This window comes from Oncorhynchus mykiss, chromosome 1 (genome assembly GCF_057628025.1).
Source record: "Oncorhynchus mykiss isolate SJ-2025 chromosome 1, ASM5762802v1, whole genome shotgun sequence".
NCBI classification, from domain to species: Eukaryota; Metazoa; Chordata; class Actinopteri; order Salmoniformes; family Salmonidae; genus Oncorhynchus; species Oncorhynchus mykiss.
In genome coordinates, this window is record NC_143022.1 from 71,101,785 (window position 1) to 71,119,010 (window position 17,226).

Sequence of the window (17,226 nt, forward strand, 5' to 3'; positions counted from 1 at the left end):
ACGTATGCACAGTGTGTATGTATGTATGTGTGTGTGCGAGTGCTTGCGTGTGTGCGTGCGTGTGTGAGTGTGTGTGTTTGTGTGTGACGTATGCAGAGTGTGTATGTATGTGTGTGTGCGAGTGCTTGCGTGCGTGCGTGTGTGAGTGTCTGTGTGCGAGTGCATGCGTGTGTGAGTGTGTGTGTGCGAGTGCTTGCGTGCGTGCGTGCGTGAGTGTGTGAGTGTGTGTGTGACGTATGCACAGTGTGTATGTATGTGTGTGTGCGAGTGCTTGCGTGCTTGCGTGCGTGCGCGTGTGAGTGTGTGTGTGAGTGTTAGGGCTGAGCGCATAGTGTTTTTTTCAAGTCATTATGTTTTTGATTTAGGTTAAAACACTTTTATTATTTTTTTTACATTATATGTATTATGAAAATATGACCATGAAATTGTTTATGGAGATTTGCATTTGAAATTCCAAAGCCAAACATTTAAAAGATTCCATTGTCTCTAAAACAGAATAAAACAATTAAAAAGAGCCCCATGATGGCAGTGACTGCCCATTACTGCTTACCACTTACTAAGAACAGTACTTAAATCAAATATATCAGTTGTGATTAGATTCGACGGTTGTCTGGCTGTCAGGCAGTAGCAGCCAGACAGCCAGACAACGTTATCTTTGTGCTCCCCAACGAGTCATACTATTTAGCTAGTTGGCTTGAAAAGGATAGCCGTGATCATTGGGTTGCCACAGCTGCCCATGCTGAAGAGCTGTCTGACAAAATCACTCTTATAGTAGGTTTCAAGAGTGCTCCAACTATCAATCGGGGAGAGCTACCTCGAGTCACAGTGTCTTTCCCTCTCGTCACTGTGTTGGTAACGTTGCTCTCTGTCTGGGGCCGGGAAGAGGAGGTGCAATGGATTCTGGTCATTGTAGTTAATTACCTCGTTTTCTGCACTGAACTAGGTTGAATATTTGCCTATTGAATCTTCAACTCCCTACGGCGTCCCACAGTTTGTTCTTTATTTGATGTCTCTCGTGCTTGATAGGATTTCTCTCCAGAGAAACGGCGCATTCAGCTCACAAAAAAGAAACTACATTTGATTTATTTACATTACATTTGAGTCATTTAGCAGACACTCTTATCCAGAGTGACTTCAAGTAATTGAACCACCCTCTGTCAGTTGTTTAATTTGAAAAAAAAAAGACATTTCAGTTAATCGCTTAGCACTAGTGTGTGTGTGTGTGAGACTCACAAAGCTGCGGGAGGGGGCGAGGTGTTCAGGTCGTCCCCCTATGACTGTGCCACTCAGACTGCGGGCGATGCGACGGAGGTTCTCAGCACTGTAGTTCTCGTCATCTGCGAGTGATCGCTCACATGACTCAGGCTATAGGGAAACAACAGACACATCGTGTCAAACGCCCTCTTGCACACACAAACACATGCCTGTACAGACACAGGGGCTGACACAAACACATGCCTGTACAGACACAGGGGCTGACACAAACACATGCCTGTACAGACACAGGGGCTGACACAAACACATGCCAGTACAGACACAGGGGCTGACACAAACACATGCCTGTACAGACACAGGGGCTGACACAAACACATGCCTGTACAGACACAGGGGCTGACACAAACACATGCCTGTACAGACACAGGGGCTGACACAAACACATGCCTGTACAGACACAGGGGCTGACACAAACACATGCCTGTACAGACACAGGGGCTGACACAAACACATGCCTGTACAGACACAGGGGCTGACACAAACACATGCCAGTACAGACACAGGGGCTGACACAAACACATGCCAGTACAGACACAGGGGCTGACACAAACACATGCCTGTACAGACACAGGGGCTGACACAAACACATGCCTGTACAGACACAGGGGCTGACACAAACACATGCCTGTACAGACACAGGGGCTGACACAAACACATGCCTGTACAGACACAGGGGCTGACACAAACACATGCCTGTACAGACACAGGGGCTGACACAAACACATGCCTGTCCAGCCACACACACGTCACTCAGATACAACCTTCGCACATCTGCACCAAATCACTACACGCGGCCTCAACACACATCGATACACACAGATTTGAACATGCATCACCCCTCACAGCCCTGAATCTCACAACCAGCCAACACACACACACACACATATATACAATGCCTTCGGAAAGTATTCAGACCCCTTGACTTTTTCCACATTTTGTTACCTTACAGCCTTATTCTAAAATGGACTAAAAAAATTATAATCCTCAGCAATCTAAACACACAAACAGAAATACATGATTTAGATAAGTACTCAGACCCTTTCCTTTGAGACTCAAAGTTGAGCTCAGGTGCATCCTGTTTACATTGATCATCCTTGAGATGTTTCTACAACTTGAATGGAGTTCACCTGTGGTAAATTCAATTGATTGGACATGATTTGGAAAGGCACACACCTGTCTATATAAGGTCCCACAGTTGACAGTGCATGTCAGAACAAAAACCAAGCTATGAGGTGGAAGGAATTGTCCGTAGAGCTCCGAGACAGGATTGTGTCGATGCACAGATCTAGGGAGGGGTACGGAAAAACATCTGCAGCATTCTTCAATAGAAGTTTGGAACCACCAAGACACTTCCTAGAGCTGGCCGCCCTGCCAAACTGAGCAATTGGGTGGGCCTTGGTCAATTGGGTGGGCCTTGGTCAGAGAGGTGACATAGAACCCGATAGTCACTCTGACAGAGCTCTAGAGTTCCTCTATGGAGGTGGGAGAACCTTCCAGAAGGACAACCATCTCTGCAGCACTCCACCAATCAGGCGGAAGCCACTCCTCATTCAAATACACATGACAGCCCACTTGGAGTTTGCCAAAAGGCACCTAAAGACTCTCAGACCATGAGAAACAAGATGCTCTGGTCTGATGAAACCAAGATTGAACTCTTTAGCCTGAATGCCAAGCGTCACGTCTGGAGGAAACCTGGCACCATCCCTACGGTGAAGCATGGTGGTGGCAGCATCATGCTGCGGGGATGTTTTTCAGCGGCAGGGAATGGGAGACTAGTCAGGATAGAGGGAAAGATGAACGGAGCAAAGCACAGAGAGATCCTTGATGAAAATCTTCTCCAGAGCGCTCAGGACCTCAGTCTGGGATGAAGGTTCACCTTCCAACAGGATAGCGCAGGAGTGGCTTTGGGACAAGTCTCTGAATGTCCTTTAGTGTCCCAGCCAAAGCCCGGACTTGAACCTGAATCTATCATCTCTGGAGACCTAAAAATAGCTGTGCAGCATCGTTCCCCATCCAACAGAGTTTGAGAGGATCTGCAGAGAAGAATGAGAGAAACTCCCAAAATACAGGTGTGCCAAGCTTGTAGCATCATACCCCAAAATAATCAAGGCTGTAATTGCTTCCAAAGGTGCTTCAACAAAGTACTGAGTGAAGGGTCTGAATTCTTATGTAAATGTATTTTTTCCATTTTTTATTTTTTTATAAATTAACAAAAAATCCTAAAAACCTGTTTTTGCTTTGTCATTTCAGGGTATTGTGTGTAGATTGATGAGGGGAAAAAAAGATTTAATACATTTTAGAATAAGGCTGTAATGTAACAAAATGTGGAAAAGTCAATGGGTCTGAATACTTTCAGAAGGCACCGTATGCACACAAACGTACACGTACACACAGCACGTGGATGCCGACCTTGGAGTGTTGTGTAGGGCTGCTGGTGTAGCCTGGCGTTCTGTAGGCATGTCTCTCTAACTCGGCTGTGGGAGTCTTGGAGCGGCCAGGTGCAGCCAGCCCAGACAATAGCTTCCTAGCCGCTGCAGATACAACACAGAGACACAGTATTAGGGGTGGACAGCTCTCGCCCACTTACTCTTTCTCAATCATTGTTTCTCAGTCCTCCCCAAGTGGTCACTGCTCAGTGAATATCCTTACGTTGCTTGTTCGTAGTGGGCTGGGGGCTGACTCCGCGTGGGGCCCGGGGCAAGCTGGGGGCCTGTAGGCTCGCCTGGTACAGAGAGTCTAACTCTGACAGCTCCTTGCAGGGCGACCCCACCACAGGGATAGGCTGGGAGTTGTAGAAGTGGGTCACGTTCTCTGCCCAGTGATCTACTGGCATGGCGGCACCTGACCTGTAGTCCCCAGACGCTGGGGAAGGGGTCCGCCCTGGTCGGCTGGGGGCGGGTGGAGGGTAGTGGGAGTCTGTGGGAGGGGTGTAGAAAGGGGAGTCGACAGCATCCGGCCGGCCCAGGCTCAAGCCGGGCCAGTTCCGGGTGGGAGGGGGAGGAGGACCGAGCCTGGAGGTGTTGGAGGAGGTAGGGTTCTGATGGGCAGGAGGGGGCTGAGAGGGACCCAGGGAAGGCCGTCTGGGGTAGGCATTCTCCATGTTGGCGTGGCTGACTGGAGAGGGTGTCCTGGGGTGGGGATGTGGGGTGGGCAGAGTCTGGGCTGCGGGGTTACTGTTCCAGTGTGGGGATGCAGCTGGCTTGTAGTTGGGCAGAGCTGGGGGCTGGTCATGGCCTCCCTCAGTATGGCTCTCGTCCCAGCCGTCCACGCACAGGGCAGGCAGGGACATGGCAGCGTGCTTGTGGAGAGGTCTCACATGAGGGAGCACGCCTGACATATCCAGTCCTTCCCAGCGCCCCCTCGCCTCCGCCACGTACCCCCCTGTGGTTGACCCTGTGTGAGGGCTTGGGGGCATAGAGACAGGGGGGTGGCTCGAGGGCTCAGGGAGTGAGTTTGTACTGGAGGGGAGGGGCTTAACGTGGAGAGGAGACGGCATGCTCCTGGTGGCTTCCAGGACTGCTTGCGGTTGGTCCTCCTGGGCATCCATCAACAGTATTTTGATTGGGACAGACTGTTCACTAGGAAGGAGGAGGAAAGAGGCTCATGTTATGGGCTGGTTGGTGAATCACGGCCAGGCATCTCTCATATGTCTGAGCCCTGAAACAGAGGAGGGGTTTGTGTTGTAGGTCTAAAATATGTGTGTGTGTGTGTGGACTGTGTGTGCGGGTATGTGAGTTTACTGTGCGTGTGAACGTGTGTCATGTTCCTGTAACAGATCTTTATGGGCTTTGGTACAGGCTAGCCCAGGGGACGGCTGGGTTGGCTCAGAACCGGACCCCTGGGAAAGGCACTCGTGTCTGTGGATCCCCTTGGCTCCTGGCCTCACAGCAACCCCCACAAGACTAAACACACACACAACCCTCCCTCCACAAAACACAGCAGCGTTAGCTGCATTGTCACTGAATACGATGTGGCATTAGCAAATATTAGTACATCTTCAAACACAAGGGTCAAATTGTGTGTTAGGAAAAAAACATGTTGGATTAATGGGTAGATGAAGGATAACATCAGCAAACTGATAAAACTCCAAATATATAAGCCTACTTTGAATAACCTAGGTTCAATGAAATGAAACAGCATTTCTCGCTTTGTATGCAAAATCAATGGTATTTTTCCTATACTACCTGCAAGGCATTTTGCATGTTAAAGAATAAACCAGGACTGTGTGATCCCTTGTTCCACTCCTTCCAGAGCCACATGAGGAACTCAGCCAGGAGTGTGGGCTGAACAGGGCAGGTGAGCTGGGGGACGGGAGTCACAGGACACAGACAGGAGACAGTGCTGGTACCTGGGGGGCTCCTGGGGACAGGGACAGGGCTGATCCTGCTCCTCTGTCTGCTCCTGATCCTGTTGCTGAGGTCTGTCTTCCTGCTGCTGCTGCTGTTGCATGCGCTGCTGCAGGCCCCGCGCTCTCCTCATGCACTTTTGCAGCCGGGCCTCAGCCACTGTCCTGCTATGGGTGTTAGCACCGCCCTCATGCATGGGAAGCCTGAGTTTAGCTACAGGGCGAAAAAAAAAGGGAAGGAAAGCAGAAAAGAAAAAAAGAAAAATGCAGAAAATAAAGAGCTGAGTTATGGAGATGCATGCAAAAACACTTGGCACAAAACTAAATCATAGGATTAGACTTGAAATAATGGGGGTGGGGTTTGGGAGGGGAGGGGAGGGGTTTGGGAGGGGAGGGGTGGGGTTTGGGAGGGGAGGGTTTGGGGGTCGAGGAAAACACAGACGGGCACCACGCTTGGTACATTAAAATGGACACAAGCTAGGGAAATTAATATCCACAGTGACACTTAAAAGATTCTGTTCATATGGCACAATGGTTAAATCATATCGAATAATGTTAAATTAATCAAAGTGAATTATGTTAAGCCCAAAAACTCCCTAGGCGCAATATCTAAGAAGGCTGAGAAGAAACTAAAGGCTGTTCCTTGGTATTTTAACTCATACTGTATCGTGGCAGCTGAATTGAGAAATAGAGAAGCAATTTTTTTTGGTTTGCTGGCCAAATATCTTTAGTTCAGACGCCTTTAATACTCGACTTGACTTGCTGTAGATCTTAAACGGAGAAATTTGGTTTGTGGGACAAGGGTTTACTGGGGTGCCTGACAGGGGAAACTCTGTGTGTGTGTGTGTGTGTGTGTGTGTGTGTGTGTGTGTGTGTGTGAGTTGGGTGTTTGTGAGCATTCCTCCATGGACGAGTCAGAAGTATAATACACACATTCAATGTCCAAGACGCTCACGACAGAGACAGTGATACTGTGAAAGTCACATCAATACACAGACATACTAGGAAATGAGGACAAACAGACAAGAGACACACACCATACTAACAGACTCACTGGCATGTTGACATAACAGACCGAGGACACATTGTCCTAACTGAGCCTTTGGGAGACTTGGTTGTCATAGCGCTGGGTTCCCCCACCCCCTTCCACCCCCTGACCCGTCCCTCTCCGCACCGCCAGTCAGGCAGGCTAGTAACCACGGTGATGGGTAAACACGCCGACGACTCGCCTCGTTTCATTATCATCAGACAGAGACGGTTGGTAGACAGAGGGCTGCCGACCTTTTCAGCCTTCTCAAACGTGTGTTTAGACAGACCAAATTGTCCCTTCCCCTTGTCGTTCCTCATTCAAGGCTGCTCCTCATGTTTATGGGCTTTTGTTTTAGGTTTAGGCCTCTTATTGTAAGTGTGACTAGACAGAAAGCACAAATGTCATAATATTTGGATAGAACAAGAGCTACAGTTGAGGGCACTAGAAAGTTAGGGTTTTGTAATAAACTATCGCTAGGAGACGATAGAACACCACACTGCACAAGCGTTGTGCCACTGTATTGGAAGAATAATTGCCACAAGTTAGCCTTTCAGGTATGGCCTATTCATTTTTCTGGTTCAAACCAAGTGACTCTGTGGCCTGGAAGTAGATAGTTGTCCAACACCAAGGTCAAAATTACCCTTCTTGTAGCATTCACATTATTAAAAATGTATAAATATGATTTAAAAAAAAAAAAAAAACATTTTAGTCATTTAGTAGACGCTCTTATACACAGTGACTTACAATTAGGGCATCTTAAGGTAACTGGGTGAGACAACCACATCACAGTCGTAGCAAGTACATTTTCCCTCAATCAAGTAGTTACCATGACCAGCATCATGCTAGCAGTTAGCATGGCTGTCTTATGCACAACAGTGGCGAGGACTACAGGTGAAACCAACAGAGGCACACACAGACAGACACAGGGACACACACAGACAGACACAGGGACACAGACAGGTCGGTGGTGGTACAGTGTTATAGCGGGGCGACTGGGCTGGCAGCAGGCACAGGGAGGCAGTTTCAGGCTACTTACACATAGCTTCGTTAACCACTGACAGAGCGGCAGACACATCGCCAGCCTGCTCCAGACGCAGAGACTGGTCTAGCAGCACCTCAGCGTCCGGCACACACCGCTCAAAGCTGTCCCCTTTGCCTAAGGAACACGCACACCAAAAGCAAAGCTCTTTAAAACAAAAAAGGCACACTGTGGGGTTGAGTTAACTCAAGACTTATGTTTCACTTCAGAATCGTAGCTGTTTAGCGCCACTTACCTAAATCACTGAATAGTGCTACAAACCTCACTAGCTCATCCATTTTCTCTCCACTACACTCGCAGCAAACAATCAAACATGTTTCTAACCCTCTGAATTAGGAAACGTCCTATTGTGTGTGTGGTGGAAATATGCTATTTTCTGTTGGAAAATAGAAGTCCCATTAGACAGCCCACGCAGGGTGCTTTAGACAGGGAGCACTTAGACAACTGCTATATAAACACACACACACACACACACACACACACACACACACACACACACACGGTGGGGCAGGGCTGCCTCCCACAGAACAACTAATACAAGTCATTGTTCTCTAGGTTGGGTCTGGGGCTGTGTCTGGGGCCTTACCCTGGTTCTGAAGCTCGTCTAGGTCCATGAACTTGCTGGGTCTGGGGTTGAACCCCAAGGCGGCCTCCTTCTCCTTCTCCTTCCTCCTCTGTAACTCCTGCTCCCTCGCTCGCCTGGCCACCTCCTCCTGCAGCTCGTCCAGCTCGCTGCGGCCCTCTTCCGCTGTGTCACACATGCACGCACACAAACACGTTGATATCGCAGATTTCTATAATGTTCCCTGTTCTATATCAAGGAAGAAAAGGTGGGGGGAGTGACAGTGTGTACACTTCATCACAGTTTGAGCACACAGAGACACAGATATGAATGAACAGAAACCAGCTGCTCAGGGGTCACATGCTATGAAACCATTCCATTATGTGCAGCACACGGGTGAGACAATAGTGTGTAAACATGATATGGTGAAACATGCAGACATTCACATTAGACATGGTGTGATGTATATACACACCCCCTAAAACAGACCCAAATCCCACGTAAAAATACACTTTCCCACACACATTGTGGGAAACACAATCACACACACGGACTCAGACCTACCCAGGCTTACGTGGCTGTTGCCCCTGCATGAAGCCTTGACATCCTGCAGTAGAGCGTTGCTGCTCTTAGACTTGGGCACGGTGCGCCATGATGGACCTGAGCCGGGACTGGAGGGCTTCTTCAGACCGGTGTCCCTGAGAGACACGCAGGGAGACAGACGGAGAGGTCATACGCAGTTCACCATGTCCACGTGTGACTCTACCCTTTTCAGATACGTGAGTTACGGTCATCTGGGATCTTTCATAGTGGTCATAAGGGTATGAATACAGTTGACTCTACCTGTGTGCATTAGCAGCATTGGGTCCCTCGCTGAGAGGCATGTCCAGGCTGACAGGACTGTTACTGTTCCTCTCGCTGCTCTCATAGCCGCTCTCCATCCTCTGTATGAGCCTGGGGGGCTGCTGCTCCATCTTATGGCCCCTGGGGGTCGGCAGGGTCCAAGAGGAGGCCATATTACCAAAGGGCCCCTGTCCTTTTCCAGTGACTGACCCTGTGGAGCCCTCGGCCGGGGCCCCACTGTCTTCAGGCAAGGTGGCCCCTAGGGGACTATACCCGGCCTGTCTGCGTTTCTCCCTGCTGAAGATGCTGTCTATATTGAGGACCTCTCTGCGGGGCCTCCAGGCCGGTCTGTAGCGTCCCCCGGAGGAGCTGGACTTGGACTCACTGCTGGTGCTGTCGGCCTCCCAGTCTCTGGACTTGGTGGCGGCCCCCGGCTCAACCCCTAGACCCCCAAGGGCCCCGGAGCCCGAGGAGGAGGCGGAGAGGGGCCGGCTGTGGATAATGTTGCTCATGGTCTCCTTGAAGTCCCTGAGTCGGCTGGAGGAGGAGGACTTGGTTGCAGTGCGTGGCGCCTGCTGCTCTTTCAGAGTCTCACCTGGAAACCAGGGAGAGAAAAGGAGTGAGATTGAAGGAAGGGAGACAGAGCGAGAGCGGGAGATAAAGACGTTAGTGGTATGATGTCATGTGTTGATGGGGGTGAGGTGGGAAAAATAAGAAAATAATGGGCTGAAAGTGCAACGACAGAACAAAATAAAATGGTAAGGACAAACATATTACAGTAAACTACACGATACCCTACTGCTGTACCTGATTCTGATCTTCTGGTTAAATTTGGAAAACCACAATACTTTGAACTACTGAGGCACTGATTCTGATGAAGTCTAAGTTGCTAGATAGAGTATATAGTCTCCTGAGCCATCATGCCCTTATTTCATAGGTCACTTGTCCCCTGGCTCTGCTGTGTGGTTGGTCCCTAGTCTCCTGGTTCTGCCGTGTGATTGGTTCCTGCATACCCTCGCTGTGATAACCTGCCGACGTGGCCTCGTCAGTCTTAGAGCCCCGGCTCCTCTCCTCAAGTCGGCGAGGACGACTAGAGCTCCGCCTCCTGTCACTGGCCCCGCCCTTTCTGTCCACTGTCCCACCTTTCCTCAGAGAGTGGCACTGCACTGGTCCACTGTCCGCCACTTGGCCTTAGCAACAATGAGAAGCGGGGGGGGACATTTTGAATGACCGTTTATGTGGTTAGGACATGCGAGACATGATGACACATGATCAATGATTAACATGATTGGGTAATGGCTGTGGCTTTAATCCTCTATACAGTACATACAAAACTGTCTCAGTATGTTGGGGTGAGTATTACATACATAATCCTAAGTAGTTGCATGGGTGCAAGGTAAAAGCATGAATAAATATATAGCTTAGTCTGTGTATATGCGTGGGAGTATACTGTATGTGTGTGTGTGTGTGTGTGTGTGTGTGTGTCCGTATGAGTGTGTATGCATGTGTGTGCATCTATTCCATATATATGTTTGTGTGTATGTATAGAATAGGGCTGACCCCAATTAGTCGACTGGTCAATAGGCTGATGGTCGACCGAGATTTTGTTTAGTCGAGCATTCAGCAAATATATGAATTTTTTATGGCACACGAGAAACCTGTCTGATTCGCGCCTATCTCAGTGAACTCATCCATTGCGGAGGCAGAGACAAATCCATTGCGGAGGACACGGGGATGGAACAGTCCAAGAAGAAGGGGAGTGTGGCTTAAATGCACAAAGCACGTCTCTCTCCAGAATGTGCTCTCTCCCTCCAATTTGACAACATTCATTGTTTCATAACTTCATTGTGTGAAATGTTTGCCTTGATTACATTTATCAAAAGTATTACATTTACCACCAGTATTACATTTACCACCAGTATTACATTTACCACCAGTATTACATTTATCACCAGTATTACATTTACCACCAGTATTACATTTATCACCAGTATTACATTTACCACCAGTATTACATTTACCACCAGTATTACATTTACCACCAGTATTACATTTACCACCAGTATTACATTTACCACCAGTATTACATTTACCACCAGTATTACATTTACCACCAGTATTACATTTACCACCAGTATTACATTTACCACCAGTATTACATTTACCACCAGTATTACATTTATCACCAGTATTACATTTACCACCAGTATTACATTTACCACCAGTATTACATTTACCACCAGTATTACATTTACCACCAGTATTACATTTATCACCAGTATTACATTTACCACCAGTATTACATTTATCACCAGTATTACATTTACCGTTAATTCCTAGAATTTCTAATCTGCAATGTTTGTTTGGTTATGGTAATTTCTGTTAATGTATTCAATATATTATTATTACAGTCTTTACATTGCTTGCGGCGCACACAACCTATGCTACATTTATGAGAAACAGGTTTTGGTGTATTTCATTCCAGTTTTGTCAATTTAGTCATTGTTGCTACTGTCAATGTTGAGTAAGGACGCGCACGTGATTACACATAGAAGTAGACCTAGGCTACCTGGCCTGCGCGCAAAAGTAGGCTTATAAATGTGCCCATTTGGGGATCTGATAGTATTTCTGATAGCTGTAACTCATCACCACTAATGAGCTGTGGAGCTTCTCAAAGTAATGTTTTCTTCACCTCAAACAATTGAATTGAATTCCTCCTCCTCCTACCTGTGGTCTCCAGGCTGCTGTGTGAGGCTGCATCATTGTCCGGGTTACAGATGACGGTTCCCTGGGAGTCGGAGGAGAAGTGGCTGGCCATGGACTCATGGTGGGAGTGGGAGTACTTGTAGGAGTAGCTGTCTGTCGACGAGTCGGTGCGAGTGTCACTTGAGATGGACGGCTCCCGGCCTGATGATGACACATGATGAGCAAAACACGTCAGCATGACAACGGAACAGACACAGACCACCTGCAGAGATAATGGGATGACACAAGCCGCAGTACCAGATGGGCGGGGTTTGCACTTTAGGGACTATTCCATTAGTTCCATTTGAAATAAAACGGATACTAGTTGAACCCATGCGTAGTATGTAACAGCCATCCTGTGTGTGTAGCAGTGATCTCGTGTGACGCGAGGCGTCTCGTACCCGAGTCCTCGCTGTCGTAGTAAGCCTTGTTGAAGTGGTGCAGGTCCAGGCGGGAGGGCAGGTCCTGCACTGACACGGGCGTCCCCCGGGGGTCAGCGTAGAGCAGTAGCAGGGGTTGATAGTGGCCCTTGATGCAACGCGACACCACGTCCTTCCACTTGGGCCCGATCTACCAGGAAGAGAGGAAAGCGCTGTCACAACATTCCAGGGAACTCAAAATAAAGGTGTTTAGATATGAGTATTCAGCCCATCCCTGATGTGAATCTCAAACTGTTGGGACAGAGAAACATCCAGAAAATTACACACAGAGCAATGCAAGTGAGCTCACATAAGAATGAGAGTTAGTCAAATAAAACATTTACAGTACAATATTTACTGGATAACATGAACTGACTGTAAGCGCCAGACGGGCAAGAACCAAGAGTCACGAGGGAAGTTGTTATCAAGCAACGTCTTTCCCTCCATTTTCCAACCCTGTCTTACCTCAACCTGGTTTTCCCAACGCAAGACTGTGTTTGAAAGTCTAAATGTGTGTGTGTGTTTGTCTACAGTGGTGGCCGCTGTGCTCTGGCTCTCTATTGGCCACACCCTTCTGTCCAGCTGGCCAGATAAACAATGGAGGGATATCCACTGTTTCAGGCCACTTTTGTTCAAACCCTCACTGGCTCACATGCCGGTTTTAAAGACACACAGAGGCAGACAGGGAGAGAGAGACAGGGAGAGACAGAGACAAAAATAGAGAGACAGAAAGAGAGAGAGAGACAGAAAGAGAGAAACAGAAAGAGAGAGAGAGAGAGAGAGCTACTTTGTGTCCAACTGTCCAGGAGTGAACGAACAGCACAGCCATTATGAGACTAAAGCAACGATAAGATAAGAGAGAAGAGAAGGGAGAGGGGAGAGAAAGGAGGAGGAAAGAGTGGAGAAGATAGAGGAGGGGGAAAAGGGAAGAAGGGATGTCAGAAAGGAGATGAGAGACCCTGACCGGGGGGGAGGGGGGGGGGGCCTGTGAGATACACCACAGCTGGCCAAGCGTGTGGAACTAACTAACTAACGCCTCTTGCTCGTTGCTCACACACCAAGTCACACTGGGAAACGGGACCTGACCTGGAACTGCAGGAGAAGCCAATCAGAAATCACACCCATGACTGCTCACAACACTGCTGAAGTGTGAACCGCCAATCAGAGTTCATCCAGTTGACCTCATGTGACAGGCTTTAGGGTCCTCAGAAACTCTGCAGACCTCTCTTTGTCCATGATAAAGACTGTGGCAGGTTACATGTTTATTTGCATGAATAACTGTACATACATGTTGATTGTTGTTTATATTGTAATTTTCGTATGGTGTGAATATTCACCGTAGGATAATAAAGTTGACAAAGGGCAATTCCATGGTAACGGAATTACGCTGAGATTTTTCACTTTAAAATCTATACTAAACAAAAGGCATTGATTTCAAAGTTTAACAAACCATGGAGAACTATAAATAAGGACTACTTTCAACAATTTCCACTGAACATTTGACAAAAACCCATTTACAGTAAGAACTGTGCAGATACGATATAAAGTATGGTAACAGAATAAAACTGAGGGAGATTTTACAGCAATTCTGTTACCAAACTTTGCATCCGCACAGTTTTACTGGTAAATGTTTTTTTTTTTTTTTAAATGTGTAAATTGTTCAAAGCAGTCTCAGCGTAACTCCGTTACCGTGGAATTTCCCTTAAACTAAACTACCTCTATGACAACCATCCCTCCTTTGGCTGTCATGACAACACAGGCTATGTCACATATATAAAAATGGAGTAAAAACACCCCCAGCTTCTTAGTGATTCAATGTAAACTAATGGCGCTGTGGGTGGTGAAATGAGCAACAAACACAGAGAGAGCGAGAGAGAGACAGAGAGAGAGAGGGCTTAGAATAGGGCCAGGCCACTGTTTTGCAAAAAAAAAGAAGAAACAATTCTGGGTCACAAACCTAAACCGTCTTCTTTTCGATATGCATACGTTCGATTTAGTTTATTCTGCCTGTTCTTTGGAATTGTCTAAATAGATCAAGAAATCCACATTGAACACGGTATGGTGATGAATTACAGCCATGACATCTGTTTGGTGACTTAGACCTGTGCTTAATGATTCTGAGGAACATTTATTTATTTTATTTAACCTTTATTTAACTAGGCAAGCCAGTTAAGAATAATGACGGCCTACCCAGGCCAAACACTAACCCGGACGACGCTGGGCCAATTGTGCGCCGCACTATGGGACTCCCAATCACGGCCGGCTGTGATACCGCCTGGAGTCAAACCAGGGTCTCTAGTGATGCTTATAGCACTGAGATGCAGTGCCTTAGACCGCTGCGCCACTTGGGAGCCCAAAAATATGCCCTTTGTCTTTATCAAACTAATGTTTTTGCAAATTTTCAGTGTGGAACCTGTCTATGTTTAGTGGGGCTAACCAACTCTAAATGGCAGTTCGCAAAGTAGCCTAAGTGGAAAATAGACAGGACGCAAATGATTTAAAAACTGAAGCTCGTTGTCGGAACACATATTTTCCTACTTCAATCAACCAGTCCAATTTGAATTGAAGATAAAACTGTCATCATTTGGCAAGGAATGTAGTTTGTGTATCCTATCAGTTAGATACGTGTTTATAGGTATTTCTTTCTGTTGGCCTAACAGGAGTTTGTGTGCTCACTCAGCAGGCGTGAACGGGCAATTTTACTTCCCGTTCAGGCAGCCACAAAGCACATTCCACCAAATAGTTTTACAGTATTTGAAAATGATTTGATCTCTGGTTAAAGATTGAGCTTTGACGTCCGCTCGAGTTCTCGATTACTCATGCCAATGCCTAAAAGTTGCCCCTGACCACTGACACAGAGTCAGATATTTTGTCACCTGGAGCCATTCACCCGGGTCGATTTGGTATTTGTTTTTTTTTACCTCTTTGACATGTGCGTCGTCAAAGTACATCCACTTGCGTATCTTGGTCTGGAAGAAGAAGGTAGAGTAGTGCTTGCCGTAGTAACACACCATGCCCACCAGGTAGAGCTCTGCCTGCTTGGCTTTGTCATCAGTCACTCTGTAGAAGAGCTGTGAGGCACAGAGGACAGGTTGATGCACTCGTATTCAGCCCCATAAGGAAAATTCCAAATACACTGTACTGCAATACTGTACATCAAAAACATATGTGGGTTAATGTCATTTTTCCTGGTCAAGTCACAAGGTCAGTAACAAATTAGGCCCTTACAGTAAATATAATGCATAATACATTTTCCCTGTCATACATTTACATCAACTGAGAACCAGGGTATCCAAACAGACATCAGGAATGTTGGTATCAGATCACAACAACAACTCTCCAGAGGTTCTCAAAGGTTAGCTCGCTTTTACAGCCGGTAAACACCATGAAAGATTCAATAGAGATGGGAGAGGGTGCCTGACTTGTGTGTTTCCCACTGAGTCAGAGTACAGAGACATCAGACTTCCTTTACCCACTCTGGTGTGGACACATTACAGCACATGCAAACCCAGAACAGCCTAACCCTGTGGCGTCTTGTAAAGGAAACTGTAAGAGTGTGTGTGTGTGTGTGTGTGTGTGTGTGTGCCTTACATCCCCCAGGCGCAGGCACGTGCCCAAGCTGTGGATGACGTCCTCTGCCAGATCTGAGTGGTCAGAGTCCCACACCAGACCTATAGTGATGATCTCTGGAGAGTTCATCAGCACCCGACGAATACGCAGCTTCTCCCCACAGTTACTCTGAGGCAGGGAGGGAGGGAGAAAGGGAGGAGGGAAGGAGGAGAGAGAGGGAAGAAGAGTCCACGTGAAGAGGAGGTGGGAGAAGAAAGGTAGAGGACAAGAGATGGAGTGGGAGAGGCAGACGGTAAATTGAGCGTAATAAATCACAAACATAAACACAAAATCCTCTTAACAAACAAAGAAATCCTAAAGCAAAGTCTACCATGACTCATTACGTACTGAGTGGACAGAGATCGTTATCCATTTAGCTAGTTCAGCGTTGACAATGGTTCATTTCAAGGCAGCACTCACAGTGAGCTGTGTCTGAAAAGGTCAGCTGGCTCTAGGCCAAGTCCTGACAATGACATCCCCCAATTCAAGTGTCACTTCTATGCCTGTCACAGAGAGCCAACCGTCCTTTACACTGGGTCCAGCAGCATGTGGAGTTCCTTAAGAGAGGGTTTACCACAGGATTCCTTTCATAGAGCTGATTCTGGCCAGAGCGGTGTGTGTGTGTGTGTGTGTGTGCATTTGTATGCGTTTGCTTGCGTGGGAGAGGGACGCATGTCACCGCACGCACCTGCCATCTTGACCTCGTTTCCCAGAAGTGAGGCTGGAAACAGGCAGGCGGAAGGCCCCCTGAAGGCAGCGACTGTGCACACGCCAAATTTGCCATAAACAGAGGAGACTTTCTCACAGCACACGAGAGCACTGGGGTTTCTCACACACAGACCAGCGGTAGAAGCCTCAGAGTCAGCCAATACAGTTCTGAAAAATGTCTTTAATTGTACAACATTGTGGGAGCTCGTTAGATATACAGTGCCTTGTTCAAGGGGGCCGAATACTTTCGCTTTGCGACCTTTTGCCACATTTCAGGCTTCAAACATAAAGATATAGAACTGTATTTTTTTGTGAAGAATCAACAACAAGTGGGACACAATCATGAAGTGGAACGACATTTATTGGATATTTCAAACTTTTTTAACAAATCAAAAACTGAAAAATTGTGCGTGCAAAATTATTCAGCCCCTTTACTTTCAGTGCAGCAAACTCTCTCCAGAAGTTCAGTGAGGATCTCTGAATGATCCAATGTTGACCTAAATGACTAATGATGATAAATACAAATACAAGATGGCGTAGCAGTAGGACGTATTGTCGTGTTGTGTCCCTTGTATATATCGTTTGTTTTCGTTTTTTTTTTTCTTTTTTTTCCACATATCTTTAAAACTTTTTGCTGAACCTCAACTTCTT

The 17,226-nt window shown here is 47.2% G+C and overlaps 1 protein-coding gene across 7 annotated transcripts in view; it reads right to left on the reverse strand.

Annotated features, from left to right (window-relative positions):
- Window positions 1-17,226, reverse strand: part of LOC110527734 (ubiquitin carboxyl-terminal hydrolase 54) — a 117,880-nt gene that overhangs the window by 5,770 nt on the left and 94,884 nt on the right. For 4 of the 7 annotated variants that reach the window (XM_090238415.1, XM_090238396.1, XM_036983442.2 and 1 more), the window contains 13 exons: window positions 15,850-15,996; window positions 15,180-15,329; window positions 12,241-12,409; window positions 11,822-12,001; window positions 10,108-10,284; window positions 9,095-9,689; window positions 8,816-8,949; window positions 8,276-8,437; window positions 7,687-7,806; window positions 5,624-5,834; window positions 3,925-4,853; window positions 3,685-3,806; window positions 1,234-1,365 (listed from right to left, as the gene is read on the reverse strand). In XM_090238415.1, the coding sequence (XP_090094541.1) occupies window positions 1,234-1,365; window positions 3,685-3,806; window positions 3,925-4,853; window positions 5,624-5,834; window positions 7,687-7,806; window positions 8,276-8,437; window positions 8,816-8,949; window positions 9,095-9,689; window positions 10,108-10,284; window positions 11,822-12,001; window positions 12,241-12,409; window positions 15,180-15,329; window positions 15,850-15,996 (3,228 nt within the window). The remainder of the gene's footprint in view (window positions 1-1,233; window positions 1,366-3,684; window positions 3,807-3,924; window positions 4,854-5,623; window positions 5,835-7,686; window positions 7,807-8,275; window positions 8,438-8,815; window positions 8,950-9,094; window positions 9,690-10,107; window positions 10,285-11,821; window positions 12,002-12,240; window positions 12,410-15,179; window positions 15,330-15,849; window positions 15,997-17,226) is intronic. The other 3 variants (XM_090238417.1, XM_090238410.1, XM_036983455.2) reach the window with 1 other exon arrangement.